Below are 21,098 nucleotides of genomic sequence, written 5' to 3'. Positions count from 1 at the left end.
CACTTAGAGGTGGCTTTTTTAAAAAAAATATTTACATAGATTCCTGTAGAACTGATCCAAAGTTTTCAGGCAAGAAGCTTTCCATTGAAAAATGGCCTTTTCTCAAACAAAAAATTACTAAAATTTGATATCATCCAAATTTTGTTTATCTACACAATGTTTTAATACACTTCAAATTGAAATCATTAACAAATTTTTTTTTTGTTTACTGAAAACCTAGTTCTCCATGGGGGAAAAAAAAACTGTATTAGGTAAATGACAACTTTCTATAACCATTTTGAAAACCATTTAAATTAAAAAAATCTGAAAAATTATGCCAATATGGAAAAATGGGACCATTTCAAAACCAGCAAACATGAGACAATTCAGAAATTTTATAAAATTTTCCTGATTTTCAACTAGCTCTATTTACAAGCAGTGAAAAGCAGGCACTGATTTAGACTCAGTGCTTTTGATGGAAATATAAACCAAAAGTCAATCTAGAATCCAGTTTTTGCTAATTTTCCCAAGATTTTTTCTTATAATGAACACACAAATCTCCAACAGCTGTGACCTAATGACCAGTTTATTTTAAAAAAATATTCCATATCAAAATAAGCAAATGTTAGCAACTATTGCAACAAGGGAAAAATCAGTGTTTGAAACTGTTGTCAGCTGATAGTTGTGTTTTCTGGAGATCAGTACATACAATTTAATAAAGTACAAACAAATTTAAGAGAAAGTAAGTTCTCTTATAAATAAGACCAGATTTTTTCCCCCATCTCAAATAGGTCTTCACTTACAATATGCAAGATTCTTTTTCCATGTCTTCCTGTTTTAGTACATGTACTGGTTTATCATTGCATGTTGGTGATATGAGATACTTTGGCTAAGTAACACACTGCTCAAATGTAATCATCTTCTGACACAGTATTTTTTTCTAGACCATTGCATCTTCTGTTCACTACATAATGAAACTGAGAATTCTGAAAAGGAAAATTCAGAAACTACACTTTACTGTATATACCAATATTTTCTCTCATATGACCCCATTGTTCTACCTTAATGGCATCTTACTGCATCTTTTCCTCCTGTGTGCTATGGAAAATATTTACTTATTTCAGAGAACTCAATTGCAGCAGTTTACCTTCCAAGCCATTAAAATCTTATTTGCTACTCAAATGGCCAGCAATGGTAGCAAAATTACAAAGAATAAGGTGGACATGCCTATAGCAAAAAGCAACAAATAGTTTAGTGTATTTTTGCCACAGGAAATTAGACGTTTTAAATACTATTTTTCTGCAGTTTCACCTATTTGTAAAATGGGTGAGGTTGTTTTATTTAAATAGCTAATTTTTAGTGCAGACCTATGAGTCCTGGGATGGGGGTGAGAATTTTGCATCATGAGTACCACAAATACAAGATTGTAATTTAACTTGCTATTTCTCCATCATGCTAAAAAAACAACACAATCTGCAACTCTGGCAGCAGGGGTTATCAGGACCCCTGATTTACTGCAGATTATACGGAGATCAAGGTTTTTTTTTTTAAAACCAGTTTCAGTATCATGGACCTACCAAACATGAAGCCCCCTTCTCCCACACACAATCAGCACCAAACTGGCCATAAGGGCCTAAATTGTACGCATACAATTAACAACATGAAATGACACATACCTCACTTCAAATGTCTGGCCCTATTTGTAAGAATTGTTGACCATCACCTCTCTAGTTATTTCAACATTTTATTCATTTATTTCTCTACCATTTCCACCAATTATACATTTGTAATTGGCATCATAAACTATTGCAAACATGAAAGAAACATTGTACATACTGTAACCTGGGAGGCATCCATGAACTGCAGGCCAAAGTAATCAGTTTCCACAAGGTCCAAATGATAGACAATCTGGTCAAACAAATCCAGCCCTTTTGCATTTTTCTGTAATTCAAAAGGAAAAACAAAAGATTTTTTTAAAAGGATTTGACGGGGGAGAGGGAATGCACAAAGACAATTCATTTTAAAAATTGCATGAGAAGTACACTGCTTAGATGTTAAACAATTCAGCTGAAAGTGCTTTTATTTCCTCCAATGAATAAGGCATTTCTTAGGTGTTTATCATGATGGTATCTAACACTGACAAATCACCAAGATGTGCAATAAATTTACTATTTAGTTTAGTGTCAAAACATTTTGCGCCCAGTTCAACTTTAAGACATTTTCTACAAGTAGCTACAGAAGCAAAAGGAAAATAATTTCATTGCTAATGCCCTGCAATATGGAGCCAGCATTTTAAACCCCAGGAAACCAAATTCTCTATTAAATGTCTGCTTCAGTAATCGTCTGAAGTCTGTTGGCAGCTGCCTGATGTCAACTGCAATTATGAACTGCCATTGCACCATTCAAGCAGCAAAATAAATTTAAGACAACTTGACTAGTTAAGAGTACTACAAGGAAAGATAATGGCATTTGATAGGGTCTTTAAATAATGCTGCTAATTGTTGAACAGCATTTATGGCCTTTACACAAAAAAACAAAACAAAACCCACAAGTTTTACTAATTTGGCACCCTTATAGGAATGTGTGGGAATGAAAACTAAACTACCCTTAGCCCAGGTTAGGGCTGATTCACAGGCAGGATGTTGGTAAGGAAGCTTGCACTGTCACTACTCCTGTGCTGTACCTGTATGCTTGTCCACTTGTTCAAAGGGTAACTCATGAATTTAAGTCATCAGTGCTGCTGTCAAGTTCAAACAGTGGAAGAAAACTAAGGTGTGGAGGTTGTGGGAATGCGTGGAAGGAAAAGCACAGAAACAAACCAATTTGAAGTGCCAACTTTGTTGCTTAGAGTTGAGAATATATTTTTTCAAATATTTGGAAAGAATTTCTTTAGAAGAAAATAACCCAGCACAACATGCAACTGAACTGGAGCCTTGTTTTATTAGGTAAGGAGCAGCATCATGTCACAATGAGATGTAGACCAATTCCCTAGACACGGTGCACCTGATTTTCAGATTTAAAGTCCTAATGCTCACAACTGCACACTTGCATTGCATTCATATTACTGCATGTGATTTGTATACATGGATAGATACTTAGTCATGCATGCAAGGAGGTTACCATTTTGAGTGCACATTCAATAGTAAGCCCATTATTACGGTTACACACATTTATAAAGGCACTTATTAAAATATTATCTTGGTCCACTTGACTTAATTTAGATTAAAACCACCCAAAATGTTGTGAAACAGATACATATACAACTTTATAAACACTTGAGGTAAATTCTACCATGAGGCAATAAATTTAAACTATTAAATTAATTTTATCATCATTCTATTGGTTTACTAAGTAATATGCCTAAACTTCTCTCTTTCTCTGTGATATTGCTAAAGTTGCAGTTGGTCAGGAAAGGGGCTCAAACAAGAGCTCTCGTTTTTTTTAAGAAAAAAAGCTGCTAACCAGGCATTTTCCACAAGGGGTCCTCAGCTATGGAATTTACTCTCCTGCTTTGTGGTCCATTCAAGCCATTTTTTAACCTTCCAAATACAATATACTGAAAAGCCCACCTTTTCCCATATATGTCAGGGAAGGAACAAGTCAGTAGTATGGATCTATGGCAGTTTCATTGTTAGATTACTGTTCAATGACTGTATTATTGAAGGGAGCAGCTGTACTATTTGCATGGGCAGTTTGTAAAATGTGCAATAGGTTTTTAATTTTCTGTATCAAATATTGTTCTAATGAATGTAAAGTATACAGAGCCTAGGTTGACTGTTAAATACAACACACAGAACTGCAAAAGTTGGGTGCTGCATATAAACAGAGTTACATAAAGAATACATTTGTTTCTGCTCTCTCTTGAACAGAGGTGTAACAACACATCAGGCTCTGAGTCTCTTACAAGTGATCCTCAGTGGGGAAGGAGGAATGGCACTATCGACAGATCCCATTCAGCACAAGATATATGCCAGGATATAGGCAACTGCTTTATCTTTAGTGTCTTATGGCCATTATATAAGGACATCTTAAGAGTAGGAGCACATCTACTACTACTTTTTTATTTTTTTAAAATCTATGTTAAGAGGTCAGAAACCTGATCTCTAAAACATGTTAGGCATTTTCATTTAGCTCCCTTTCCCAGAAAAACTCTCTGATTTCAATTGGACTAGAATTTGACCTTTAAGTTTTCAATTAATCTGATCTTCTACATATAAAAGAGCATTGTAACCACATCATAAAAAAAAATTCTTATAAAAAAAAGATTCCAAGCTGTTATCTTACAATACTTAGAAATTCTCTTCTCTAACCATAAAGAAAGGAATGAAATAATTTCCACCTCCACTAGCTTTCTTGAAGAGGTCAAACAGCTCTGGTGTAGGTGGCAAGTTCTATTTAAGCCTCAAATAACTTAACTGACAAATTGAAAGCACTGCAATTTGAATTTTTCTATGTTTTCAGAAACATCCATCTGATCTCCATTAAAATAAGATGTACAGCTACTTAACAGAAGTGAGAAAGTGACATCTTAGGATATTGTTTTACTTGTTTCGGGGGAGGCACAAGATGATTTATAGAAAGACATGCTTTATTAATCACAAAATTCAACAACCTTATTGCAAACATCTGAGATGATCACCTCCTAAGATATAATGTTGCTTAGAAACAGTATGCATCCACGTCACTGTTTTGAAGGTGCAGTATTTAATAACATTCTAGACTAGAGTCAAATAAGCAAGGAATGTATTCTAAAGATGGATTTGTTGTTGTTTTAAATGTTTAGTGAAACTAATGCTTGTGAAAGATGCCAAATCAAAAGCACACTAGAAATAAGTATTCTCTCCACCTGAGCAGAGAGAGCAGATACAAGACAGGTAATAGGAATCCAACAGTTTAAGTCAGTTTTCCATGACCATTCAATTCTTGAGAGCTTGCTTATGCATAGACTGTCAGTAAGCATGCCAATTATGAAGCAGACACCTGTCAAACAGACACTAGCCTGTTCTGTCACTACCAGCCTGGGTCAGGAGCACACACTGTTCCACTGCACACGTTCACCACAAATATGAAGTGAGTCACATGGAAGAAGTAGCATTGTCATTTACTCAACTGTTGTAAAATGCAATATTACATATGTAACTTGTAGTAGACGACAGCCTTCAAATGTTGTTAAATGTTATTTCCTAATTATTTGAACCTTCAGATAAAAAATTTGTGCTGGCGCTCTGGGTAGCATGGGGGTGGTGGGGGAGACTTTCTTCCAGGCATTACAGCAATGGGAAGATGGGAGAGTGCAGCTCCCCATCCTCTAACAGTAGAGACAGTACTCTCCTTTCTCCTATCCCTTTGCTGCCTGATGGAGAATATGAAGAGGGAACAGCAGAAGGAGCTGGGGCGTAGAGTGGGTAGAAAATTTTCCATACATGTTTTTTTGTAGGAAAATGGTCTTTAACAATACATTCTTTTTTTAAATTGTCCACATTATCAAAATTTTCTGTGATGTTTGTTATGGAAATTATTAAAATAGTTTTAAAATCCTTTATTTACCCCAAACCGCATTTTCTTACTGTAAACTGGGATTTCAGTCAATGAAAAATTTTCAAAAAAATATTCAATTTAAAATACTCCTGAAAATTTAATGGAAAATGGGCCCATTTAAGAAAAAGTATTTTGAAATTTTCATGAAATCATTTCCCAACCAGTTTTACTGGGGTGTTGCTGGGGATCCAAATCTTTCTTAAAGTACATAGAACAACATCCTCTTCCTGTTTTCCAAATGTGAGAAGAGCTGTCCAAGTTATGAGTCCCCTATCTGTCTCTTCTCCCCTTCAGGAGGATCCATCCCTCAGCGAGCTTCTCCAGCTGTCCGAGTGGGTGGGGGTAGGGGGAAAGAGGGGAAAAAACGTGCTATCAGCTCCCAAAGCTAGAACATTGGTTTTACTTGTACCGTCTCCTGGCACTGCATGGTAATGAGGGAAAAAAAGTAGATGGGGTAGGGTAATTAAAAGAAAAAGAAAAAAGACACGAGTGCTGATAAGGGCTGGTCTACACTAGCGCTCCAAAAATGAATTTTGTAGTGTTTTGGACATGTCAAATTAACTGTGTAATAATATTATCAACATGGCAGAATGGTTAGGGAGGAAAAACTGGCAGAATATCCTACGAAAGTATACAATTTCTGAGACCTGTTGTTGGAAATAAAAGATTCTATCTCCCATCTCACTTTCAAGGATGAATAGGTTGACATGGGTGATGTCTTTAGCATAAATTGTTCTGCTTGTAAGATGTTGATGCTTTTTCAAATATTTGACAGACAGTAGCATGTATCTCTCTCAGTGTTCTTGCATCAAAGTACATTTGTTTTGTAGGTTTTTGAATGGGAGCATCTTATAAATATCTCCCAGCACTTTGATTCCTACATCTATCCATGCTCTTTTCAAAATGTCTATTTGCCTTAAAAATAACCTACTGGGGGAGGAGGGTACTTGTGCTCCTTCCTGATGTATAAGGAAAGTTGGAAAGATTTCTTTAAAATATTTTTTCTACTAATTTTTACTTCAGAGATAAAATTATTAAGTTGTCTCTTCCCACTTTCTGCTGGAAGATTCCTTGGAGTGCTAGAGAACTGAAGTTGGAGCATTCTCAAGCCTCGAGTGAGGACAAAGATGTTTCAAGGAGCTGCCCACTGTTCCATCCATCAACACGAAAGCACATCTGCAATAAGCAGGAGAGTGGAACTGGCATCAAGGATAATTTTAGGTTCCACGGTCATTCTCTTCTACCCTCCCCTCTCTTTGCCCCAAGATCAGCCTGGCAACCTCAGGTACTACAACCACAGATTAAGGAAATATTTAAACAAATAAGTACTTCACACTTATCCTACTTTACTTCGTACTCTGAAAATCTTAGAGAGAGCAATTTTTAATCAGAAGTCTTCCAGAACTCCCTGGATTGGGCGTGACTAAGTGGAACATTGTCCTTATACTAAGCATTATCACTCCCCTACCATCCCAATGTTTCCTAAATGCTACTGCCCACAACCGCTCCCAAGCCAAAAAGAATAAGGAGCAGCGACAATTCACCTTGTTTAGATTCAAAAGGATTAAAGAATTATCTCTTTGGACAGAACAGAAGCAGCTAGAATAAAAACAAGGAACCCGAAGTGCTTTACAAATTCTGGGCAAAAATTATAGCTATCCAGCATTTTTAATAGAGAAGCACTGTAGAAACCCCATTTTTGTATCCTCAGACAAGGCAATGATAGGACATCTTAAATCTAGTAGGTGAATTGTGCAAGCTTTTGGGTCTTTCAACACCCCACCTCACCCCAGTCCCAGGTATTATGGTGGTGTCAAGAGCCTCAACCAGGATCACTGTCCCACTTTGACATGCACTATACCAGGGGTCGGCAACATTTGGCATGCGGCTCGCCAGGGTAAGCACCCTGGCGGGCCGGGCCAGTTTATTTACCTGCTGACGTGGCAGGTTCAGCTGATCGCGGCCCCCACTGGCCGCAGTTCGCCATCCTGGGCCAATGGGAGCGGCGAGAAGCCGTGGCCAGCACATCCCTCGGCCTGCGCCGTTCCCGCCGCCCCCATTGGCCCGGGACGGTGAACCGCAGCGAGTGGGGGCCGCGATCGGCCGAACCTGCTGCGTCAGCAGGTAAATAAACTAGCTCCGCCTTGCGAGCTGCATGCCGAACGTTGCTGACCCCTGCTCTATACAAACACATGAAACACTATTGGTGGCCAAGTGTCTATAAAAGTTATGTAAATATAGACATCACTGTCCATTCTGAGTATCATATCTTGGCATATATTTTAATGTCAACATTTACAAGAGAGATGCAATAGCATCTTGCACACAGCTAAGGGCCACTGGTCTTTTTGGTGTTAGGGAAATTACAGCCCTATTTAAGTGTACCTTTCTCCTCAGCCTCTGCAAATACCATTATAAATACTGATCACAGAAGAGTCACTAAAACTCCACATTGACACCATACTTCCAAAGATAATTGCCTCTTATTCTATTGCAGGAAATAGACTTTTCTGTCTCATCTATTTTGGTGTTCATGAACACTGGCAAATCTAGTCCTGCTACAAAAGGATACCAAATAATTGAAATCTATGCCCTAATCAGGTGTGTAAAGTAAAATCTGTGTAATTCATTTGCAGTTTTTGGGATCATAGATTGTAATTCCTTTTTGTGGCTGAATAACATTGCGTAATTCAATTTTTTTGTGACTTGAGCCTTCCGATATTCTGCTGACAGACAGCTTGCCTGCTCTTCTGATTTGTTCAAATGACTTTTCTTTCAAGTGGAAGAGAGGCTATTTAATTTCCTGTTTAACAAGACGACGCAACTACTATTTGGCTTTTGTTAATTTTTAACATATTAATGTGAGTTTAATAGTGGCTACATTTTATTCTGTTTTTTTCTCTCTTTTGCTAACATGCCTATTTGCATCTTTCACCAACAATATCACCCTCCCCCTATATACCTTGCAAGATTCCCAGCCGATAGATTGTACAGACTATTTTTACAACAAAAAATGCAAGTTAAAAAAACTACTTAGCATTTACTTTCAGATCCTTCATTATGAATTAATCTAATCTCCATCTGTGTTTTCAGGATGTGTTATATAAAAGTGCCACCTTAACTTTGACCATGTCTACATCACTCCTTCTCTCAACACTGCACTGTGTGATATGACAAAGGTACGATACTTGCCTCCTCGGTTAGGAATCTGAACTTGTGTTGGGAACTACAGAATCTTATTAAGGTCAGTTAAAAAGCTGAGACTATCATGGACCTCTTGCTTCAAGACAAGTACTCGTTCTGCTATTTGTTATTTGCGTGTAGTTAATAGAAGCAGAATGAGGAGTGTCCTTTTTACTTGATACTCTCAATGCGCTGAGAATTTTCATCCAAGAGACAAGGTTGGTGAGGGAGTATCTTTAGGGTTACCATACGTCCGGTTTTTCCCGGACATGTCCAGCTTTTTGGTACTCAAATCCCCGTCCGGGGGGAATTGCCAAAAAGCCGAACATGTCTGGGAAAATACTCCCCCCCGCCCAGTCCCCTGCTTACCTTGGCTCCGGCAGGCTGTGAGCAGCAGGCAGATTCCCCCGCAGCGGCAGCTGCTGCTGCTCCCCCCAGACACCTCAGCTCTGTGCAGCTGAAGAGCGGAGCTGCCCCAGCGCTACCGGCTTCACAGTTTGCCGGGCAGCCCCCAGACCTCCAGACCCTGCGCCCCCAGCCGGGCGCTTCCCCTCCCGGGCTCCGGCTGCACTGGGGAAGCACCCGGCCGGGGGAACAGGGTCTGGAAATCTGGGGGCTGCCCGGCAAACTGTGAAGCCAGTAGCCCTCAGGCAGCTTCGCGTGGCTGGCAGGGAGGAGGGGGAATGCGGGGCGCTCAGGGGAGGGGGCGGAGTTGGGGCAGGGACTTTGGGGAAGGGGCCGGGGAAGGGGTGGAGTTGGGGAGGGGCCAGGTGCGGGGCCCCTTTTTTAAGGTTTAAATATGGTAACCCTAAGTATCTTTTATTGGACCAACTTCTTTTGGTGGAAGGTACAAGATTTCATACTACACAGAGCTCTTCTTCAGTTGGGAAGGAAGCAGAGTGTCTGAACATTATTTTAGAATCTCCACCTTGAATCTGATGCTTGTTGAGGAAAATTTTCAAGTCCATTGTCACCCTTCCCCTTTTCTTTTTGGGGATCATGATACATGGTGAGATAAGTGCCCTGGACCTGTGTCGCCTTGGGGAGCTCACTCTCTCTGTTTTCCTGATTTCCAGTAGTCTTCCTTTTCTGACTTATTCAACATTTTTCCCTGCCGTATTTTTGCGTAGAGGGGACCTTCCCTGATAACTGCTGAAATAACCAACGTTGAAGATTCATTACTAACAAAGTCTAGCACATATCTATCTGTGCAGCTAGCAATGGTTTTTTTTGGAAATAAAAAGTCTCTTTCTATAGGAATGGTGAATACTTTACTAGGGTATATGTTGGCACTTTTAATTGGGAGGGTAACAAAGGCTATTTTGGGCTTGGGGGTATTTGTAAAACTTGGACAGATTATCATTTGCTTTCTGGAAGACTCTAATCTCATTCAATTAACTCATGTAGGGATCCAGACTTGAGGATGCGGTTTCTGGTGTTTTTTAATCTTATTCAGTTTCTTAAAATCAAGAGCTCCCATCCCACATTCAAACACTATTCATCATAATATTTTTGCATTATGCAGAACTTTGCTTTTCCTTAACTAGGCTCTTTTTTTTTCTTTTAAAGGGCAATGATTTTGGGGGAAATCCCTAATACACCTCTACCTCGATATAACGCTGTCCTCGGGAGCCAAAAAATCTTACCACGTTATAGATGAAACCGCGCTATATCGAACTTGCTTTGATCCACGCAAGTGCGCAGTCCCACCCCCCCGGAGCACTGCTTTGCCACATTATATCCGAATTTGTGTTATATTGGGTCGCGTTATATCGGGGTAGAGGTGTATTAGACACCCTGGAATTTCACCCAAGGCCCCATTCCATTGCTGGGGAGCCATCAAGAATACAGTTCTGTCAGCACTTTTCTTTTATCCTCTGGGACAAATGCATCCAACTCAAAAGGGGTGTTTAGAGGCCACAGATTGAGGTTGGATTGTTAGCCTACCAGGGGAAGTCGCTACAAAGGCAATGACTGAAAGTGGCAGATTGGAGAAGGAACATTGTTCACAAGAGGGTATCAAGGAATCTCTACTATTTTTCTACTGCACTTGGACACTGATTTGGGGTTGACAAGAGTGAGGGGAATGACAAACTGGACCTTGGACAAGCTACAGGTAATGAAGGCAGAAAGCGAGGCTGCTGGTCATCACTCCTTTAAACACCCCTTTTTGTGTTAATTTGCAACAGTGCACTATTTAATTTGTGAGTTTAATAAAGTTTAGTTGTAGTTTAACCCCTAATCTTTACCTTTCTAACCAACATCTTCATTATATAATCAAAGTGGAAAAAAAGCTCATAGTTTCTGAAATTTTAGTACTCAGCTGATGTAAATTGGGATACCTCCCTCAAAGTCAAAGTAGCTAAAGTAATTTTCACCAGCTCGCTATCTGGCCAATATCTGTAGTTAAAATTGGGCTAAAACTCTAATTAGTGAATTTTTTTATCCCAGTTAAATTTGCTGAATTCTTAGTAATTCACTGCTAAGACCTGATGTAGAAAGGATGAAATTCTCTAAATACGTCGACTTCAGAAGAACTTTTTGGTAGAATACTATGTCTCCTATTAGGCAAGAATAACAGGACAAATCAATACCCAAAACAAACAATTCACATCAGATGCCTTAACCTAAACAGACTGAGCAGGGAGCTGATGTAGGCGCTATCCAGTAGTTAATAAAAGGTATTAAAAGAATCAGCCAATGGGAAAGGGACAGAAAAAAATTATGTACAACTAAAACTAGAGGTGCTGTTTTAAGTACATTGGAGACGAAATGGCCACGGTACAGGAAATAGATAGTGGCAATATTCTACGAGACTGCTTTCTTCAAAGAAAAAAGACTGCTTAAAAGTAGGATCGTTTTTGAGTATGCTTTCCTCAAACTAAAATGCTCCAAAGCTAAAAAAAACAATGCCTCTGTAGCATTTAGCAACAAAGCATGTTCTACAAGCTCAACCAGAATGAAGGAGAGCTATTGCATCGTACTGGAGATTTCAGATCGCAGCGTTATAAATTAGGCTTTGACAAGGACTTCGAAACTACCTGAACTTGTGCAAGACAAACCTGACAAAGGCAAAAAAAGTGAAACATGAAATATCCCTCCTTTTAAAACAAAGAAAGACCCGACTGTGGGGGAGGAAGGGGAGAGACAGAAGGGGTTGACGACAATTCAGCACATATCTAGTTTTGCCAACAAAATGTTACAATTAACACATTAAATACCAATAGGAAAAGTTTTGTGGCAATGGAGTAGGAAGGATAGAAATGGTTTCTTGTCCTGAAAGGGAAGTATATCACAGCCCATAATGCAGGATGCAAATGAGTGTATTGTGATACATCAGCTTCTTTAAAATATTTAGCAGCGTGCACTACTATGAGCTTTAAGGCACACAGGGTAGGCACTTCAAGCAGTAGGCTCTACTGACTAGTTTTTGGAGGGTTAACAAGGGAATATTCTGTTATCGCTGACAAAAAAGAAAGAGCGCAAATAACCTTGGCAGAAGTCTTTGAATGGGGAGGTAAAGAATTTCCAAACTATTCCCATAGAAGCAATCCAAGAAGTGTTAGGTCAAGTATCCAAACTACCTCTAAGTCCACCTCCCTCCAGAAGGAGTCCTCTCTTCCACAGGTCTGGCCCTGCTCCAGCTCTGATATTCTATCCCGACTGCTTCTCCCCTTCCAAGCCCTGCTTTAGGCCAGCCTCTTATCCTAAGATTTATTATGCTATATGGGTTTCTACTCCATTCTCTGGTAGTCCCTGGATCTTTCTGACCACTACTAGTGCCTGGTCTTCCCTCTGAAGCTTCCAATTTGTGTGTCACACACAAAAGTCCCACGTCTGCTAATTGCAGTTCCTGATCCTATGTGCTCTTTAATCCTGGTCACTCTGGCAGACTGCCCTCTATGGCCTAGAGGGAGAGCTAGGTCCTTGCCCCTCCCAGGGTGACCTGTGGCCCAATTTTTTCCCAATAATCTCGTTCATTAAAATATGTAAAACAGTGGTTTTCAAACTTTTTGTATTGGTGACCCCTTTCATACAGCAGGCCTCTGAGTGTGACCACCCTTATAAATTAAAAATGGTGGGGGTAATTTAATCTAATGGGAGCTCAGGGCTGTCAGCCCCACAGAGCTGACAGCTTGCAACCCCCATGTAGTCACCTTGCGACCCCTTTCAGGGTCACGAGCCCCAGTTTGAAAGCCCCTGATGTAAAGGCTGCAATATGATTAAACTAAATAAGTTTTGCTTTGTACAACCCTCATTCCCCATATTACAAAGCCAAGGGTTAAGCCTGGAAAAATAAAGGTTTTCTTTTTAATAGACCATGTCCCCAACCATGTGGTTAACTGTAATCTACCTTGGGCTCTGAAGATATTGTAACATTTTCTCAGCAGCTGGCCAGTATCTCAAATTTTCAGGGCTGGCATTCAGCCAGTTTACAAATAAAAGGTCTTCAAATGGCCATTAAGCCTCCAACTCTGTCACAACAGTAATAAAGGGGCTTTTTAAGCACCTGCTGTTTCGTGTAAATAGTGTTTAAATTTGAAGGAGAACACAGAAGCAGCAACATTCCTGAACATGCACTGAAAATGTAACTGATGATGCACGTCAACATGTCTGAGTGAGAAAAGAATCAATTATTTTAGCTTCTTTGAGAAGTTTTTTTTTTTAAGAAGTTTTTACCGAAAATTAGAAAAAAATAAAACCAGCAAAATTTTAGTTAAAATACTGAAAATAAGTTTTACCCTAACAGACCAAAATTACTTCTATAATATTTCACCTGATTTAACCCAATTTTAACAAAGGTAATACTTCCTACTACCCTCTGCCCCCCTCCCCTCCCAAATAAAAGGTATGCATTGAACAACTGATAGGAAACTACTATTTCCTGTGCTAAAGAGGCTACTGTAAAAAGTTAAGAGTTACAAATTAGGGAGAGGAACTACTCTCAGGAAGTACACCCTCAAATAACGGCCCCCCAAAATAAACTTCTTGGATCCTACTTCAAGAGTGCCAGTGCTTAGATGATGCGGTCTTTATGACTGAAGGGGTGGGGAATGGAAGAATCCCATCAGGAATCACCAGTTGAGCTTCAGGAAAGGGAACGAAGGAAGATGCTGGGCAAAATAAGCTTTGTTGTCTGCTGCATATCAAAGCTTCCCAGCAGCATACCCCAGCAGTGCTCAGGAGTTCTTCCATCATCAGGATGGGGAAATGATGTTCACCTCTTTCGGAAAAGCAGCAACAGGACTGAGCCCCTGGAACAAAGGAGTCAAGCCTCTCTTTTAACTTATCATGGCTTAGGAATGAATAACTAAATACTGGGAGCTTGAGGGCATAGGAGAAACTAGAAAAACTGTGAAGAAAATGCTCCAAACTGGACAGCTACAAGCTAAGGCTCTATACAGAAACATGGCACCCCTCAGACAGGCCTCAGGGTAAGTGGCTACACTGGGCTTCTCATCAGAACACTACCTTTGACCCTGCTAGGGTGGCTTTGAGGGAAGGCAGTCTTTTACATCAACCATTAACTAGTAGTAGTGAACATCAGCCATGAGTACATCAGCCACTTTTACATCAGTCATTAACTACTACTACTAGTAGTAGTAGTAACCATCAGCCATTAACATCTAGCCGTGGGCTAGAGTTTGTGAATTTTCAAAACTTGTGAATAAAGCAAAGAATAAAAAGTTGAAGATAGGAAAACAAAATGCCTTTTCCAAACTCCACTGTATAATTGTTAGAAATATGTGTAATGAATTATCTTTGAATTATTCATAAAGTATGATGATCTCAGAGCAATTACAACTTGCTGAGATGAATCAAATTACTAGAATGTAAACATAATAGCGAAACACTGTATAGAGTGCATAAAAAAGCAATAAAGGAAGGAGAATTGATTCACCCAGAAAGAAAAAAAACACCACATGCTAAGTCAGTTAGAAAAAGGTGATACTGATACTAACACCGCAAACAGACTACGGACAATTGAAAAAAAGAAAGACAGACAAGAATCAGTCAAGCATAGTTTGCAGTCAAGCGTAGTTTGCAGTCTGCTCTGTTATGGAGTGACCATCTTATGAAGAAAAGTTACTGCTTCTACCATCTGTTCAGTTTGTTTGAAGGAATACAGCTCAGCGTTCCTAAGTGACTCTGACTAGCCATACGCATACACACATTCAAACAGGTGGACATGAGCTTTACAAAATGTGTATTGATTTTGTGGCACACTATTTTACGACTCAAAATCAGAGGGCATTGAAAAGGAATGCAATGCTAGATTAAATACTCATAACCTTATCTAAATCACATGAAGGGCAAAGAAATACTTTAGCACTGGGTGCTCTATAAATAAAATATTCTTACTAGTAACTCCACTATTAATATTAATATGGGTGCTTCAACATTTTGGACTGTGCTTGAGTCCTGAGTTTCTGTTTACTGCCTCTACCACTTACACATGGCAGTAGCAGCTCATACCTCTTTGCAAATGGAGACAAGCAGGAACACTTCTGAAAATCTCTAGTTACAGACTTAGAATTGAACTGTAGACTACAAATAGCACACAAATGGGAGAGCAGTGGGGACCCATTATATGTGAGAATTCTACCTGTCACTTTAGAAACTGATGAGGTGACCTCACCTTATTCCCACGCTTGAAGAATTTTGCTCTAGTTCCTTATGAAGTGTTCTTGCCCCAGAACATCAGCTCCCTCGGCTGAAATACTTGGAATACTCCATGCATGTTGGAATCTCCAGCACACAACTGCAGCACCATAACATAACTAGGAACCAACTGACACAGGAAACAATCCAAGCAGGGACTTATTAACCCAGATTAGCACAGATAAAGATGTAATTTACTGTTCTCTGACTAGTGTCCATTCATTAAAAAAAATAGAATTTGATAAAGTAAGGCTAAACACAGGATGTGTTTCTGGTGAAGCAGCAGTTATCCGTAATTTTATCTTCTGCCAAGAGGAAAAGAAAATCAAAATTTTACTTTTCTCTGGTGTGGGTGCATGCACACCTGCTGCTCCATCAGTCCAGATACTGATGGAATGTTTCAAGTACTAGAAACTTGCACGAGCAAAGGGAAAGGAAATTTAAATGTTGACTTTTTTCAAGTGTATTTGAGAAGTAACATTCAACAACCACATAAACAAATTGCGCTAAAATGGAAAGACCATGGTAAAATATCAAAGCTCCTGCTTGAAGAGAAGCCCTGAGAGAGTTCACAAAGAATCTCTACCTTCCCACATGGAGGTACAACACTAGGGTTCCATGAGGCATGTATGCCTTCATGCACATCAGCAGTAGGGTTGCCAGGCATCCGGTTTTCGACTGGCCATTAAAGTTCAGTCAGCGGCGCAGTAGGGGCCCTGGGCTAAGGCAGGCTCCCTGCCTGCCCTAGCTCCAGGCGGCTCCCAAAAGCAGCTGCCAGGTCCCTGCAGCCAGGGAGGCTCAGCACACTTCCCCCGCTCTGAGGGCCGTCTCCGCAGCTCCCATTGGATGGGAACCACGACCAATGGGAGCTGCTGGGGCAGCACACAGGGCCTCCCTGGCTGCCCAGAGTTTTGAACACTTTGGGAATGGAGGCTGTTCATAACTCTGAAATGTTCATAACTCTGAACAAAATCTTATGGCTGAACATTGACTTAATACAGCTTTGAAACTTCACTATGCAGAACAAAAATGCTGCTTTCCCTTTTTTAGTAGTTTACATTTAACACAGCACTGTGCTTTTTTTGTCTCTGCTGTTACTTGATTGTGTATTTTCAAGTCCAAATGAGGTGTGTGGTTGAGTAATCAGTTTGTAACTCTGGGGTTCGTAACTCTGAGGTTCTACTGTACAGGTCTGAATTCAATTCTCATGTGGACACTTCTATTCCGATATACAAGTGTGTGTTTTTTCAGTTTAGCTTGTGTTATTTTGGAATGTTTTTAAGCTAAACCAAAAAAAGAATAACCAAAATAAGAGTATCCACATGGGGAATTACACTGAATAAACTACAGTGGTGTAACTATACCAGGATAACTGCTAAAACTTTCTTGTTTAAACAAACTCTAAATCCATTAAAGGAATATTTTGGTCTATCTTTGTATATATGAATAGGGTCAAAGTACTCCGCCCCCCCTTCCCATCATAACAGATTAGAAAGTATCTATGCTCAGGTAACTTAATTTACCTAGTACAGCCTGCTAACAGTAGCACCTCTCCATTCCAGGATGGCACCCCACAGTGACCAAAACTATGGCTTGTGTACCCTTCTTTATGTGAAAATGCCAGAAATGCAAAATATAGATTTTTAAAAGTGTATATTAAAACTTATATCGCATTTTATCGCTAAAAGCACTACAAGTATTACCTAACAAGCACATGCCTATGCTAGCATTAGTAAACATCAAGAGTAGCTCTTATTACATTTCATTTAAAAAAAAATGGTTTTATTACTATCCCCACACTCATGTATAGAACAAGATCTTTTAAGCTGCTGAGCACCTTAAACTAAGGAGCACCTTCTCTTGCTGATGAAGTGGGTATACACCCATGAAAGCTTATGCTCCAATACGTCTGTTAGTCTATAAGGTGCCAAAGGACTCTGTTGCTTTTTACAGATCCAGACTAACACGGCTACCCCTCTGATACTTCTCAAGATGAGAGCATCAAAAAGAAAGGACAAACAGATATGTGAGGAAGTTTAGGAACCAGTGAGCATGTACTGAGTTTATAGCATTACCTGTACATAGAATCTCAAATATGCACTAATGCCTAGGTGAGTATGGCAGATCCTAGCTCCAAAAATCCATCTTACAAGGCAGACAATTCTAACAGAGAAAGAAGAGGCCTGTTGATTTATTCTCAGCTAGCCAACAAACTTAAACCAGAGTGTCAGCTCCTCGCTGTTTAGACATGAAAAAACACAATTTGAAGTAGTAAAATAAGCTGTACATACATTCCTGATGGACCCTTTGCGAGCACGCAGAGCTGATCTGCCCAGAGCATCAACAGCAGCAGCCAGCACAACTACTGTACTACCTGCCTTAGAATCACAGAATATCAGGGTTGGAAGGGACCTCAGGAGGTCGTCTAGTCCAACCCCCTGCTCAAAGCAGGACCAATCCCCAGACAGAGTTTTGCCCCAGATCCCTCAATGGCCCTCTCAAGGACTGAACTCACAACCCTGGGTTTAGCAGGCCAATGCTCAAACCATTGAGCTCTCCCTCCCCCCCCACCTTTTTTTTTTCTGGGGGAGAATAACATCCTGCTAACTGGGTGCAGTCTTGTCTCCTTGTGTACAAACGCAGATCCCTTTCAGCCAAAGCTTTCCCTTTCAGATTGTATCCTGTGTCAATTTGCAAGGAAAACCTAGATCAATGGGTCCTGAAAGGTTCATACCTCCATCAGAGAAACCCACTGTAAATTACTGAATTTTATGAATCAGCAGACACAAGAAAACCAAAAATAATGTAACACACAAAATATATTTTATTCACTTATTTTGCTGAAAAGTAGGGAGACATCAGTATTTTTATGCAGACTATACAGTGCGTAGATTAGCGTATTAGCTAAGTGTGGATAAGGGAAGTTTACTCCTCATCTAACTTTGTTTACTAGAAATGATGAAGGTTACCATACTAAAAAACATGTGACTAATATGAAGGTCTGTAGACATCTTTAAGAGTATTGAAGGAAGGATAGAAGACAATACCTGAAATTCTTAGGGAAGCCCTCTCAAATGAAATTATTGATCAATAAGGAGAAACCAATGAAAGGTATTCTAAAAGAATTAAATAAAAGTCAAGTTTCTGCCTTTTAACTTCCTCACTATTCATTAGAATAACATAGGAAGCAAGGCAGACTTGGTGCCAAATTCAAGAAATAATTAAGGTCTATGTCAAACTTAACATACTGATTTGAAGATGTGATCCATCCTAAAGCTAACTAACATGAAACTAACCATTATGATACTCCTGAAAGCACTAGTGATGCATCTTATGAAAACAGGTGAGGGACTTAGGAGTGATAAAAATAAACTTTTGCAAAATGAAACAAAGGACTTTTATCGGTTCTGTTACATATATGTAAATATGTTAAAATATTTAAGAATTTCTATACTGACACATGGAGTCTACTGAGTTACAGTCAAGATGAGTTTCTGAAACACAGATCATTCCAAATAACCCAATTCTTTTTTTCAGTTCTGTGACAGATTGAACATAAGGAAAACGTGGAGAATGTAACTGATTTTAGCGAGGCCTTTGACTCAGTACTGCACATAGCTCAAAGTGTGCAGAAATATTTTGATAAGATATTTTAGAAGAAAAATAAAAACAGAGAGGGGATACTACAGAACAAAACATATGGCAGACTGTTCCCCCATTAGGTAAATTAGATGAACACCAGGTGATATTTTTGATAATCTTGCTCCAATGCAATGACTTATAGAAATTAAATTGTTAATTTAAAATTTTGATTGCCTTGCTTGCATCTACTCCTTTAAATGGATGCTCTATCAAATACCACAGACTGTGGAACTTTCTTTTATTCACATTGTTACAGGTCCATTTGGAAACACTGTGGAAAATTGAACTTCACTATATTTCCCCTGTAAAGTCAGTTTCTCTCATTGTTCGAGAAAGAGTCACACAGCAACAGGTCAGGGAGAAACTTTTGTAAAGCTACAGTAATTAGCATGAGGCTAAAGAGAAAATGTATAACCTGAAACAATTTTTAACTATTTTTAAACTGGCTAGATTTCAAGCTGATATCTGTTCAAATAAAGCATCATTGGGAGTTCATCTTGACATAGGAAGGATCCTGAGGAAGATAGCAAAGATCAGTAATCAGGTAAATCTAGTGCCTCTTGACTGGCTTAAGAGGCTATGGACAGTGGAGCTACTGGATCATGGCATGGACTGACTCTTCTAGTCAAGCAAGGCTTGTTCTACTGGGGACTGATAGACAGAAAAATCCCCATCACTCTTCTCTCTCTGTACAATTATATGAAAACATGCTACATGCATTGAAAAAGTCCATCTCCAAAACTGATTAACAAGATGAGGCTCCTTCAGAACCTGGTACTACATTCATTAAGAAGGCTAGTCCCCTAATAATGGCATTTTTACACTTTCTTCCCTCCCCCCCCCCACTATGGACTGGATACAAGCTGCATCCTCAGTTCACTGGGAATCAAAGGCTGCAACCCCATAGGGATTAAAAGCGACAAAGAACTCTGCCTATAACTGCCAAATCAAAACCCGCCAAGAGACAATTTTTCCTGTAATAATTTCAGTTATTATCATGAAAGTGAACATAAAAACACTGTCAGTTCCCTAAAATCCCTAGTACTTCAACTAAATATTGAATTAAATGTAAAACAACGGTCTTAAGGCAACAATGAAATGCTTTTGAAAGTGCTCGGAAAAGTGATGAAGCATGGCATTATAGAATCAGCTGTTTATTGTCTTTCAATTTCTATTTCAAAATATGTTAGAAATAAAGAGAGGTGTCTCCCTGTCAGCCTTACAGACTCAACCTGAGATCTGAGACTAAAGCTGGGTTCTTTTCTTTATGGGCATCATTGCCAGAAATAAAGCTGAATTCAGTCCTCAGTTAAACTTATGGAACTCCCTGTTAAATGATGCCCTTCAGTGTAGTTGCACAGATGTAATTGATGGGTCCTGCAATTGAAATTTAGTAAACCATTCTACTGATGATCTGGAAGAAGGAACAAGACTCAGCACACTCTCTTAGCTGTGTTGATTCAAAGCATCAACTAAAAATATTTTTACCCCCTTTTTTCTTATTTAATAAGTAGATATGACTTTGGATAAAAAGAGGACAAAAGCTGTAAAGAATTTTTATGTGTCCAATATTTTTAGAATATTGGAAAAAACAAGGCATTAATGTCAGGATAGATATTTTAAAGTTAAATGCTCAATCACTGACACACTCTTTCTTCATTTACGCTTACTGTAGATTTTGAACCGTGGCCTCTTGTTATATATATTAATTCAACAATCAGTAAAACTACAGATTTATTCTACTATATCGAGCTATAATTTCTTACATATGGTACACAAATATACTCACCATGCTGTACAAATGTATAATACACATACAAAATCAGATCCTCATTTGATATAAATTATGTTATCGTTATAGAATTATATTAAGAATTTGGCTCACTGCAGCTTAAGTGATGACAATGTTGCTCCTGTTTAGAATATGAAATACAGTAGAATTTTTGCAAAATGTCTTCAGGCCTGATTCTCATCTCACTTATGCCAGGAAATCCGGAGTGATTCCACTGTCAGAACTACTCTGGTGTAAACCAAGGCAGGGGAGGGAAGAATCTGGCTCCTGGTGTTTGCGTATATGTCTGAAAATACGTTAA

At 39.2% G+C, this 21,098-nt stretch overlaps 1 protein-coding gene across 2 annotated transcripts in view; it reads right to left on the bottom strand.

The window, feature by feature from the left end:
- Nucleotides 1-21,098, bottom strand: part of EPB41L4B (erythrocyte membrane protein band 4.1 like 4B) — a 267,846-nt gene that overhangs the window by 185,326 nt on the left and 61,422 nt on the right. For both annotated transcript variants that reach the window (XM_054019078.1, XM_054019077.1), the window contains exon 2: nucleotides 1,816-1,920. In XM_054019078.1, the coding sequence (XP_053875053.1) occupies nucleotides 1,816-1,920 (105 nt within the window). The remainder of the gene's footprint in view (nucleotides 1-1,815; nucleotides 1,921-21,098) is intronic.

Source organism: Malaclemys terrapin, chromosome 2 (genome assembly GCF_027887155.1).
Source record: "Malaclemys terrapin pileata isolate rMalTer1 chromosome 2, rMalTer1.hap1, whole genome shotgun sequence".
In the NCBI taxonomy this organism is placed as follows: Eukaryota; Metazoa; Chordata; order Testudines; family Emydidae; genus Malaclemys; species Malaclemys terrapin.
Note: the sequence above shows the minus strand (reverse complement) of the source record. Positions and strands in the feature narration are given on the sequence as shown.